At 36.6% G+C, this 13765-nt stretch overlaps 1 protein-coding gene across 2 annotated transcripts in view; it reads right to left on the reverse strand.

Annotated features, from left to right (window-relative positions):
- The window catches only part of MSH4 (mutS homolog 4), a 105385-nt gene that overhangs the window by 79199 nt on the left and 12421 nt on the right, over window positions 1-13765 (reverse strand). Inside the window, exons 2-5 of one of the 2 annotated variants that reach the window (XM_055585438.1) lie at window positions 12969-13151; window positions 4715-4875; window positions 3306-3416; window positions 613-728 (exon numbers count right to left, since the gene is read on the reverse strand). In XM_055585438.1, coding sequence (XP_055441413.1) covers window positions 613-728; window positions 3306-3416; window positions 4715-4875; window positions 12969-13151 — 571 coding nt within the window. The remainder of the gene's footprint in view (window positions 1-612; window positions 729-3305; window positions 3417-4714; window positions 4876-12968; window positions 13152-13765) is intronic. The other variant, XM_055585439.1, reaches the window with a different exon arrangement.

The following is a 13765-nucleotide window of genomic DNA, read 5'->3' on the forward strand; positions in this document are numbered from 1 at the left end:
ATTCTAAGTACATATTCAAATAATATTGAGACAGTCTGAGGGTTTAAAAGGTACAGTCAGGAGATCATAATGTATAGGAATGTACCTCATTCCTATATACATCCTATAATGTATAGGATCTTGGTGAGAAAAGATCATCATGATTAACTTAGTGAACAAATAGTCCTCCCTGGCTCAAAGAAAGTATCTGTTCAGCAAGTTCTAAAAAATATCCATTCCAAAAGTATCATTTCCTGTCTCATTTCGAAGGGGTAAAGGAGTGAGGTAATAGGAACACAGCTTTACCTGTGTTTCACTTCTGTGCCCTCACACTTCTAGTAGCTCTGGCTATTTAAGCTTTTCATTTCAAAGTAAAGTGAGCAGCAATGATTAGGGCAATAGATTATGACTAATTTGGAGAAATTCTATATAAATTAAGTCAGCAAGATATGCCCTGTGTATAAATTTCAGTTAATTACTTTACTATTCAGTAATTACTGAATGTGTTTTATGAAACTTTTCTCAGCATTTTTCTCGGTGGTAGGGATATAGCAAAGAACAAAACAGACAAAAGACCTTTCCCTCCTGGAATACACACTAGGGACTTACTACTTGCCCCAAATCTTAACTTACTTGGACTGAACCTCCATTAGGACAGTGTTGAATTCTGCTATGCATAACTGTTCAATGTATTCTAGTCCTTTTGTTTCATTGAAGTATTTCCTTTGGATAGTAGTGAAATTAACATTCTGAAAAGAATTTTTAATTTCAAAATAAATTTTAAGTTTCATGCACTTGCCCAAAACTGCTTTCTTAAACACATGCTCATACATGGGTAGGTGGCTTAAAATATTGTGCAAAGCTTATTTTTTATTATTTATTATTTTCTAGAGTTAAATAAGTTTTTCTAGTTATTTGCTAAGTGAATTTGAGTAGTCTGTAGCTCTTATTAATCTATATTCGCATGAAATTTAAGTACAATAATAAAAAAAATGAGTCTCTGACTTCTACTAACTTTATTCTACAGCAACAACAAAGGTTTTACATTCAGCATCATATTGGGCTTCCCTGGTGGCTCAGCTGGTAAAGAATCCGCCTGCAATGCAGGAGACCTGAGTTCGATCCCTGGGCTGGGAAGATCCCCTGGAGAAGGAAAAGGCTACCCATTCCAGTATCCTGGCCTGGAGAATTCCATGGACTATATAATCCATTGGGTCACAAAAAGTCAGTCACGACTGAGTGACTTTCACTTTCAATATATTATCATAATTGAGAGAGGGTAAATATTATAATATACTAGTTGGGAAAGCAAAAAATACCAATTCCAGATATCAAATCTATGAAATATTATCTACATGAGGTGAATTTAATTTACAGAATAAAGAAAAGGAGATAATGGAACTTTTTAAAAAAGAGCAAAATTTTAAAAAGCATGCAATCGCAAAATAGAAGGTCTGCTTATTTTGAATAAAAGTATTAGGTAAAAAGGCAATATATTAGCAATGGACTCTGAAAGAGTTGTAAGACTGAAAAAATAAAGTCACAAGCAGGTATGGAATTTGATAGGTCTCAAGACTGTTTGAATAGTTATCTCATTTAATCTTCCCAATATAACTCTATGACATAAGCCATACTTATCTACAATTTTCCTCTAGGTCAAATTCTGAGAAGCCGAGTAACTTTTTTAATATCAAAGAACTGACATATGCCAGAGCTCAGACTTGAATTTAGATTTCTTTGACTACAAAGTCCATGTTTCTTCCATTTCATACTGCTTATTTAATTGAGGTCTTTTTATGGTAAGTGTGATAATAATGTTAACAACAATAATAACATTGTTTTTTTTTCCCCCCTCTGCTTATGATTCTTTCATACAAAATATTGAGGTGGCCAAAAAGTTTGTTGGGATTTTTCATGTTATGGAAAAACCTGACCAAACATTTTGGCCAACTCAGTATTTCTATAGGACTTCCCAGGTGGTTCAGTGGTAAAGAATCTGCCTGCCAATGCAGGACATGCAGGAGACACCTGTTCAACCCCTGGTTCAGGAAGATACCCTGGAGAAGAAATTGGCAACACACTCCAGTATTCTTGCCTGGGAAATCCCATAGACAGAGGGGCCTGGCAGGCAACAGTCAACAGGGTCGCAAAGAGTTGGACAAGACTTAGTGACTAAGCATGCATGCAATACTTTTATGGCTCTCATTCTCACTCCTTTCAAGACTTTGCCCAAATGAAACCTCACCAATGAGACCATTTCTGATTACCCGATATAAAATACCAGCTCTCTAGGAGGTAGATACTATTATTGTCCCTATTTCACTGACAAATAAAAACTGAAGTTTAAAGAGGTTGGATGGCATCACCAACTCAATGGACATGGGTTTGGGTGAACTCTGGGAGTTGGTGATGGAGAGGGAGGCCTGGCATGCTGTGGTTCATGGAGTCACAAAAAGTCGGACACGACTGAGCGACTGAACTGAACTGAAATGAAAAAGGTTGAGTAACTTAACTTGCACACAGTCATTTAGAATCAGGATTTGAAACCACAACAGTCTGGCTCATCTGTCCTTAAGCACTAGGCTATATCGCCTTACATCTCAAGGGTAGTAGATATATGTTGTTTTCATCTTCAGAGGATTTATCTATCCCACATTCTATGTTGCTCTGTCCATTTAGGACTGTCAATTACAGTACTCTGTGCCCCAAAGCAAAAAGTCAATGACCAGGGATTAATCAATCATAGTGCTTCTACCCCCAGAAACAGAGATTAATATAACATGTGGGAGCATGAACAAAACAGGAACAGTCAGGGTCCTTCTCTTGAATTCATATATGGACACTGGAAGGAAGAAGTTACTTTTTTGCCTCCTGTATACTCTGGAAAAACCCCTTATTACCTAAAACATTTTTCTTTTTTCAAAGTATATCAAGAGTACCAAATTAAATAAGTGAATTCATCATCTTTATTATATGTATTCAGTTCAGTCGCACAGTTGTGTCTGATTCCTTATGACCCCATTGACTGCAGCATGCCAGGCTTCCCTGTCCATCACCAACTCCCGGAGCTTGCTCAAACTCATGTCCATCGAGTCAGTGATGCCATCCAACCATCTTATCCTCTGTTGTCCCCTTCTTCTGCCTTTGATCTTTCCCACTACTAATTATATGTATTAGTAGTCCCTTAGCTTAGGACTTGTACTTAGTGAGTACATTATGGTAAATATAAAGTTAGTCAAATTATTGTTCTTTAATATATTTTAAAATGGATTTTTAAAAATATGAAGATCTTGAATGTTACTATTGAGAATTTAAAAATCACTTACCTTGAAATTTTCTGTGATAAGAGTAAACAACTTGGTTGAATTTCCCACAACACAAGCAGTATTTGACATTATTATTTCCAAAGGTGATAAAATTTTAAGTTTAGTGATCACCTAAAATTGTTTGAATAAATAATCTCTTAAATGTAGGCTTAGGAGTCTCTAAAACCAAAAATGTTTCATATTTTTCTGAGAGATAAGTGCTTATAATTAATTCAGAGATATACAAAATCACAACTGTCCTAATTATATTTCAGTTAAACATATTTCTAATGGTGCTATGTTAAACATACATTCTATAAAATTATAAATATATTATCATAAACATAGGCTGTATTTTACTCACAATAGTTTGTATCAGCTGTAAGCCCCCAAATAATTTGAACTTATCGAGTAGGCATTCCTTAAAAACAATGTTTTTAGTAAAATCATCTACTCGGTATTTTATTCATCTCCATGAAAAACATAAACATTCAATAGCTAACTACGGTGACTCAATCAGTATGGCCACATTGGTATAGCTTAGAATCTGAAAAGTACAGAAACACAGATGAGAAACATCTGTTTTATGACTGATGCTTTTCACAGTGTCAGGTAAATTAGAACTACCCTAGACACAAAAATTCTTAATATGTCAAACATTCCAGTTTAAAAACAAAAAACTTTTATCCTATCATTTTTATTTTGCAAAGAAATGTGAAACACCCAGATACATAGTACTAATATAATTTAGGTTGTTAAGCATACTAAAAAGTTAATTATTAGGTAGAGAGAGGAAATCTACATATTAGGGAACCAAAAAAGGGAATGTGAGAAAGAAATAAGGAATAATAAAACATTAAAAATAACATAGTATTTAATATTTTTTCATAACAGAATTTGAGTCAAATAACTTTTTAAAATATAGACATTAGGAATAGACTTCCTGTACCTGACAAGTCATACAAATTCCCATGACAACAGACCAGTGGCTCAAATTAATGATGAGTGATAGGAAGTGAAGGCAAGAAGTTGAGGGACTAAGTTATCACTGATCTAAAACACTAGGCTCCCTTATTTCTAGAAAATAAAATTAAAATACATTTCTGTGGAAACAACCCTTTGGAGATAGCATTATGACACATGCTATTTTTGGAATAAGTCCAGGAATTATTAGAAGATATTAATTTTAGAAACATTAATAGTAATTTGGAATATTCAAATAACAGCAAAACATGTTATTTCAGAACAAAATAATATTTAAAAATTAAAATCAGATGTAAAAAATGTTTCTTTTAATTCATAGTAACCTAGATTGGTGCAATAATGAATAATCTTATTCTAACAAAAAGTAAACTAATTAGGGACGCACTGACTTGAAAATCTTCAAAGTACCCTTAGATGAACCATTTTCTAGGTGTATAAATACTTACCTTTGCATATGTTGTATTGTCCGCAAACTGCGATAATACAATTTGTGGGCTTTTTAAATCAATACTTGCCATTCCTATTTCACCTCTGGCAAGTCCTCTCCCTTCTACAACAGCTACAATAACTGAAGGAGAGTGTGCAGAAACTGCAGATGAGGATGTAGCTGTCAAAATTGTTGAAAGAAAATATATAAACATAATAATTTGTAGTTCTTTCTCATAAGATCTCAAAGTACCAAATCAATGGCAGAGTTTTAATATCCAATAAAAAATCTTATTTTCCTCATCAAAATAAAATCTTTCCATATCCAGACCAAATAAAAATGTTAATTCTCTATTTTGCCAAAACTTAACTTCACATTTAGAAATAATAAATTACATATTGTCTTATTTTGCATTTTACTGGAATGAAATCATAAAGAAACACTAAATTTGGGATAAGAAAACATTACTTATCTGATTTTGTCATTTAAAAGCTATCTGAATTTGAGCAAATTATTTCATAATAAGTAATCAAAAAATCAAAAAATACAATGTAACAACTGCCCTATCTGACTGAAGAGGTAGCTGAAAGGATCAAATGGGATAATATACACAAATGCATTTTATATAGTACAAATCATATAGCTACAAACTGTAGTAACTAGATACCTGTATAAGGTTGGATATTTTATTAATGTGCCAAGAATGTTCAAAGTTCTTTACTTGAATTAACTTTGTCACCATGATTCTATCAATTGTTGCTGTTCATTCGCTAAGTCATCTCCAACTCCTTGCAAGCCCATGAACTGTAGCACACCAGACTTCCCTATCCTTCACTAACTCCTAGAGTTTCCTCAAACTCATGTCCATTGAGTCAGTGATGCCATTCAACCATCTCATGCTCTGTTGCTCCCTTCTCCTCTTGCCCTCAATCTTTCCCAGCATCAATCTTTTCCAGTGAGTTGGGTTCTTCACATCAGGAGGCCAAAGTACTGGAGCTTCAGCTTCATTATCAGTACTTCCAGTTAATACTCAGGGTTGATTTCCTTTAGGTTGGACTGGATCTCCTTGCAGTCCAAGGGACTCTCAAGAGTCTTCTCCAGCACAATTTCAAAGCATCAGTTCTTTGGCAGTCACCCTTCCTTATGGTCTAATTCTCAAATCCGTACATGACTACTGGAAAAACCACAGCTCTGACTGTATGGATCTTTGTTGGCAAAGTAATGTCTCTGTTTCTAATTTGTTGTCTAGGTTTGTCATAGCTTTTCTTCCAAGGAGCAAGGGTCTTTTAATTTTGTGGCTGCAGTCACCATCCACAGCGATTTTGGAGCCCAAGAAAATAAAGTTTGTCACTGTTTCCACTTTTTCCCCATCTACTTGCCATGAAGTGATGGGACTGGATGCTATGATCTTAGTTTTTTAAATGTTGAGTCTTAAGCCAGCTTTTATCACTCTCCTCTTTCACACTCATCTAGAGGCTCTTTAGTTCCTCTTCACTTTTGACCATTAGAGTGGTATCATCTGCATATCTAAGATTGTTGATATTTCTCCTGGCCGTCTTGATTCTAGCTTGTGATGCATCCAGCCTGGCATTTGACATGATGTACTCAGATAGAAGTTAAGTAAGCAGGGTGACAATATTCAGCCTTGACATACTCCTTTCCAATTTTGAACCAGTGTCCAGTTCTAACTGTTGCTTCTTGACCTACATACAGATTTCTCAGGAGGCAAGTCATGTGGTCTGTTATTCCCATCTCTTTAAGAATTTTCCACAATTTGTTGTGATCTACACAGTCACAGGCTTTCATGTAGTCAATAAAGCAGAAGTAGATTTTTCTGGAATTCCCTTCCTTTTTCTATGATCCAACAGATATTGGCAATTTGATCTCTGGCTCCTCTGCCTTTTCTAAATCCAGCATATACATCTGGAAGTTCTTGGTTCACTGCTGAAGCCTAGCTTGAAGGATTTTGAGAATTATCTTGCTAGCATGTGAAATGAGCACAACTGTATGATAATCTGAACATTGTCTGGCATTGCCCTTCTTTGGCACTGGAATGAAAACTGACATCTTCCAATCCTGTGGCTACTGCTGAGTTTGCTAAATTTGTTGACATACTGAGTGCAGCACTTTCACAGAATCATCTTTTAGGATTTGAAATAGCTCAGCTGGAATTCCATCACCTCCACTAGCTTTGTTTATGTAGTGCCTCCTATGACCCATTTGGCTTCCCACTCCAGGCTGTCTGGCTCCAGGTGAGTGACCACATCATCGAGGTTATACAGGTGATTAAGACCTTTTTTGTATTTGATTCTATCAATAGACATCATTAATTTCTCCATTTATTTCTAAGGAGATTGAAGCTCTAATGGAACTGGTAGAATGTGTACACAGGTGGTCTGAATCCAGACCTGGCATTCTTAACCACTACATGTATTACTGATTTTGAAATTTATGCCTCACAGACCATAAATATTCAGGTAAGTAGTTTAACCTTTTTAAATACCAAACATTTTAAACAAAATTGTTATAAGAATTCAATGTAATACAGAACAGCTTTATAAAGCATATGAAATTATACGGCATCCTGAAAGATGATGCTGTGAAAGTGCTGCACTCAATATGCCAGCAAATTTGGAAAACTCAGCAGTGGCCAGAGGACTGGAAAAGGTCAGTTTTCATTCCAATCCCAAAGAAAGGCAATGCCAAAGAATGCTCAAACTACCGCACAATTGTACTCATCTCACACACCAGTAAAGTAATGCTCAAAATTCTCCAAGCCAGGCTTCAACAATACGTGAACTGTGAACTTCGAGATGTTCAAGCTGGTTTTAGAAAAGGCAGAGGAACCAGAGATCAAATTGCCAACATATGCTGGATCATCGAAAAAACAAGAGAGTTCCAGAAAAACATCTATTTCTGCTTTATTGACTATGCCAACGCCTTTGACTGTGTGGATCACAATAAACTGTGGAAAATTCTGAAAGAGATGGGAATACCAGACCACCTGACCTGCCTCTTGAGAAACCTGTATGCAGGTCAGGAAGCAACAGTTCGAACTGGACATGGAACAACAGACTGGTTCCAAATAGGAAAAGGAGTACGTCAAGGCTGTATATTCTCACCTGCTTATTTAACTTATATGCAGAGTACATCATGAGACATGCTGGGCTGGAGGAAGCACAAGCTGGAATCAAGATTGCCGGGAGAAATATCAATAACCTCCGATATGTCGATGACACCACCCTTATGGCAGAAAGTGAAGAGGAACTAAAAAGCTTCTTGATGAAGGTGAAAGAGGAGAGTGAAAAAGTTGGCTTAAAGCTAAACATTCAGAAAACTAAGATCATGGCAGCTGGTCCCATCACTTCATGGGAAATAGATGGGGAAACAGTAGAAACAGTGTCAGACTTTATTTTGCGGGGCTCAAAAATCACTGCAGACGGTGACTGCAGCCATGAAATTAAAATACGCTTACTCCTTTGAAGGAAAGTTATGACCAACCTAGATAGCATATTCAAAAGCAGAGATATCACCTTGCCAACAAAGGTTCGTCTAGTCAAGGCTATGGTTTTTCCTGTGGTCATGTATGGATGTGAGAGTTGGACTGTGAAGAAAGCTGAGCACCAAAGAATTGATGCTTTTGAACTGTGGTGTTGGAGAAGACTCCTGAGAGCCTCTTGGACTGCAAGGAGATCCAACCAGTCCATCCTAAAGGAGATTGGTCCTGGGTGTTCATTGGAAGGACTGATGCTGAAGCTGAAACTCCAATATTTTGGCCACCTCATGCAAAGAGTTGACTCATTGGAAAAGACCCTGATGCTGGGAGGGATTGGGGGCAGGAGGAGAAGGGGATGACAGAGGATGAGATGGCTGGATTGTATCACTGACTCGATGGACATGAGTTTGAGTGAACTCCAGGAGTTGGTGATGGACAGGGAGGCCTGGCATGCTGTGATTCATGGGGTCACAAAGAGTCGGACACGACTGAGCGACTGAACTGAACTGAACTAAACATATCTAAGATTTTTTTTCAAAGAAGCAAAATCATATTTTATTCCCTTTAAACCTTTCAATATACCTTTTTTTCCCTCCTTTCCCTCTCTAATCTACAATCATTTTTTCTTTTCTGTTCTTCTATCAAACACTTACAAAATTATTTACACATTTATGCTATCTTAGTCAGTAGTCGACTTAAGAGTTCATTTAAAAATCTATGTGTCTAAATCTCAGAACCTTTTTTGCCATGAAGGCTTTGTTATTCTTGGTAATTGAGTTTATATTAGATCTACAGAAGTCAGTTTAAGTTCTGCAATCAAATACAATCTTTTCATTTTTTAATTGGAAACTATATATCAAGTTTCAGTACTTGGAAATTCAGTACACTCAGAAGACATCTCCCTTAAACTTAAAAAAAAAATTTGCACTGTTATCTCTCTGATATAAGTAATACTAAAATGAGCATCATAGTACATAAAGCTTTTTTCTGGGTCTCATATTACTTCTAAATTGGCTCCTTAGAAGTCAAATTACTTCTAGATGGAACAAAAGAAAACTTTTAAAGGATGTCACATATATTGCCAAATTTCTTTTCATAATTGTACTGACTTTTAATTCTATCAACAGTATATGAGAAAAACCAATCTTACTGAATCCTTACCATTACTAATTCCTGCAATGTATTGTTATTTTTGGTATTATTATTATCATCTGCTTTAATGAACTGAGGCTTAAATATTTATTTTTTAAAATTACTATCAAAATTGAACATCACTTAAAAATCCATTTGTTTTCTGTATTTTGAAATGGTCCACAATGCCTCTGCCAGTGTTATCATCTATGAACTCACAGAATGCCTTATCCACCATCAAGGCATTTCGTACAGTATTGCATCTGATCAAGGAACTCACTTCACAGCAAAAGAAAAAAATTTATCAACGGGCTACAGCCCATTGAATCAACTGTGAATACAGTTGATTAATCTAAAGGCAGAAAAACTTACTGAAGACTCAATGCCAATTGGGAGGCAACACCCTGAAAAATGGGATTCTCTCTTACAGGATGCAGTTTATATTTGGAATCATAGATGCTGTAGTCCTCACAACTAGAATACATAGGTCCAAGAATCAATGTGAGAATGTAGGGGTGGCTACTCTCTCTATTATGCCTCCCAACCCACCGAAAGAATTTTTGTATCCCATTCTGGTAACGTTGAGTTCTGTTGGTTTTGAGATCTTAGTCTCCATATGGTTATTGGCTCCACCAGGTAACCTAACAACGATTCTACTGAATTGGAAGATGAAATCGCCACATGTCCATTTTAGGCTCCTTATTTATGCTACTGAAACAATAAGAAAAAAGGGGAGTTATCTATGAATGGTGTTGTCAATCCTAATTGCCAAGGGGATATTATGCTGCTATACACAAAGGAGGCAAAGTGGACTATGAATGGAACCCCAGGGATTTGCTAAGGCACCCCTTGAAAGCGAAAGTGAAGTCGCTCAGTCATGTCCGACTCTTTGTGACCCCAGACTGTAGCCTACCAGGCTCCTCCATCCATGGGATTTTCCAGGCAAGAGTACTGGAGTGGGTTGCTATTTCCTTCTCCAGGGGATCTTCTCAACCCAGGGATCGAACCTGGGTCTCCCGCATTGTAGGCAGACACTCTACCATCTGAGCCACCAGGGAAGTCTTCGTATTTCCAATAGTAAAGGTGAATGGAAAACTACAGCAAGCAAAAATGGCAGAATGACTAAGGACTCAGACCCTTCAGGAATGAAGGTCTGGGTCATTCCAGCCTTACTGCTCCAAGTTAGGGAAATTCAAAATGGGTAGTGAAAGAAGAAAACCAAATATATCAACTATAACATCATGACCAATTACAGAAATAAAAACAGCAGTAGCTTTGGATGTTATCTCTATGCTTTGTTATATGCATGGTTATTTGTACAAACTAACCATTTTTTTCTCTCTTTTCAATTTTAAAAAGTTTATTCACAACTTAATGGAGGTTTAGTCTTTAAGTAACAGAATATTCTGTGGGACCATGACTGAATTTGAGATAATTAATATGCAATGACTATTGGGACTATGAATTTTCTCATTTTGGAAAAGAGTGAGAACCCCCTCACTTATAAGTACAGATGTATACATCCTGTTAGGTAGAAACATAAAGTCATTTTGTTGTTGTCAAAAAAATCCAGATGTGTGTAGAATGACATATACAGATCTCTATAGCCAAAGGAGTTATGGCAGCTATCAATTTATTGTCACTCAGCTTCAAATTCACACTTCAATATAAGTTCAGCAATAATGGACAGAACCGCTATAAGTATTTCTCCTTAAAGTGTGCATAATGTTAAGTTTTCTCAATTGAGGGCACTGGAGGGGACCTTGCAGGATGACGGGCTCTCCTGCAGTTTCCGCTACAGTATAGTAGGTCAGCAGTGTAGATATGAGGACATCTGGTGGTGATGCGCCCAGTTACACATCCAGAATGTGCTGTACTCTGGTGATCACACAGCTACAGCATGGCATAGTGACAACCTTCCCTCAGCCCTCTGAATACACATCCTGCATTCCAGGCCTCTTGCCCATACTAATTCCCTTGGCTCTTTCATTCTTTCCTCAAGTCTGCCTCCCACAGTCCTCTTGATGGCAACCCTCCCAACAGGGAGACTGTGTACTCCAAGCCTCCAAACAACACCAGAGCCCACTCTCATTACACAGCTAGCCACCAGCTATAGTTCACCCACCCCAACTGCCTCCTGTTCGCCCTGGACAGCAGACCAGCTCTGACCTGGCAAATCTGCAGGCACTACTGAAACTGCCATTCAGTATTCACATTCTGCAAAGAGACCTGTACTCCAACCTTGGAAATGGGACCTAGACGAGGGCCACTTTCAAGTGTGACCTCTTAGGAGCCCCCTCAGCCCTAGGATACCTCACAGAGTTTTCTTATATCCTATAGTTATTTTTCCACCACAGTTTAATAATTCTTTATATTAAATCTTTCCTGTTTAAATCATTGTATAGATTTACTTCAGATTGGATTTTAACTGCTACAGTCTCTGTCTTCATAGAGTTTATAGTCCAGCAAAGAAGATACACATTTTAAGAAAAATAATCAACCTCATTTATAACCAGGAAAATGCTAATTCAGACTACACTTAGGTGAAAGAGAAAGCTGCTCAGTCGTGTCCGACTCTTTGTGACCCCCATTGACTATACAGTTCATGGAATTCTCCAGGCCAGAATACTGGAGTGGGTAGCCTTTCCCTTCTCCAGGGGGTCTTCTCAACCTAGGGGATCAAATCCAGGTCTCTCACATTGCAGGCAGATTCTTTACCAGCTGAGCCACCAGGGAAGCCCAAGAATACTGGAGTGGGTAGCCTATCCCTTCTCCAGGGGATCTTCCCAACTCAGGAATCGAACCAGGGTCTCCTGCATTACAGGTGGATTCTTTACCAACTGAGCTATCAGGGAATTTTACAACTGCTTGACTGTTAAATGTTAAGGAGTCTGACAGTACCAAATGCTGGGTAGGATATAGATCAACAAGAACTCTCATACATTGCCAGTAAGAGTATACATTAGTAAAATCACTTAGAAAAATAATTTGCCATTATTTTGTAAATCTATACATTCATATACCTTTTTAAATTTTGTTTTTAATTTTTATTTTTTAATTTTTAATTTTAATCAATGTTGTGTTGGTTTCTGCCATACAACAACTAAAATTGGCCATAAGTATACGTATATCCCTCTCTCTTGAGTCTCCCTCCCATCCAACCCCCTATCCTACCCCTTTAGGTTGTCACAGAGCTCAGGGTTGGGCTCCCTGTATTATATAGCCATATACCTTTAATTAAATGATGCTTACACATATAGACCTACTTCGCCCATTTTCCCCTCAAGAAAATCTAAATCTAGATAAATACTAAAATTTAAATATTAAAAAACACTCAACAGTATTACAGGACCAACTTCAGATTTAAGCAAATATGTATAAAAGGAAGGGCTTTCTCTTTCTAGTACCTTTTTTTTGTCAGAATGATGAAAACTTAGACCTGCATTTTTAAACAAACAATATCACAAACTATGTAGTGTTATTAATCTAGCATCAAATTGTAGATATGGCTAAATTGACATAGTTATTATTCAGTCTTCCATATTAGCTTCAAATAATTTCATATTACCTTAATTACCCTAATATATAATTTATAAAACTTTAAAAGTTTCAAAGATCAATTAAGTCAATATTCCACTTACTTTACCTGAATATCCCATTTGCGGTGTCCAACTTTTATAACCTGATCTCTGGGGATTTCCAGCACATAATGGAGATTTTAGTATTTGAGGATAATTACTATCTCGTGCAGAGGATGAGCTTGTACCAAGCGTAACATTTGATGCATGTGTGTTTTCTGCAAAAGATCTTTTGTTTCTAAAGTATGAACCTAAATTCAAAAAAATTTAGTATCAGTTTAAAGTTCAGAATTATGCAATGTGGTATAAAATCTCTATAATCATTAAAAAACTTCACCTGATAATGATTTTTAATATAACAAATTATTCAAAGTTAACATAAATAACATCGTACTAAAATATAATGAAAAGTGCTCACTAATATAGCTTTTTCTTATGCAAGCTCACTGAGATTACTCTTGCTAATTACAAACTACCTTCTAAGCTTCAAATACACCTTTGTATAGTAATTATACTTCTTTTCCTCTGTTGACTTCTTCATTGAAACTCTCTCCTCCCAGGCAACTAGTATAGAGTTTAGGCTTACCTGGGTTCAGTTCCTTGTTTAGTTACTTACCTATTGGTATAAGATAATACCTTCTTTTTATATTTATTTTTTATTGAAGGCTAATTGCTTTACAGAATTTTGTTGTTTTCTGTCAAACCTCAACATGAATCAGCCATAGGAATACATATATCCCCACCCTTTTGAACCTCCCATCTCCCTCCCCATCCCATCCCTCTAAGTTGATACAGAGCCCCTGTTTGAGTTTCCTGAGACATACAGCAAATTCCCATTGGCTATTTTACATATGCTAATGTAAGT

This window comes from Bubalus kerabau, chromosome 6 (assembly GCF_029407905.1).
Source record: "Bubalus kerabau isolate K-KA32 ecotype Philippines breed swamp buffalo chromosome 6, PCC_UOA_SB_1v2, whole genome shotgun sequence".
NCBI lineage: Eukaryota > Metazoa > Chordata > Mammalia > Artiodactyla > Bovidae > Bubalus > Bubalus kerabau.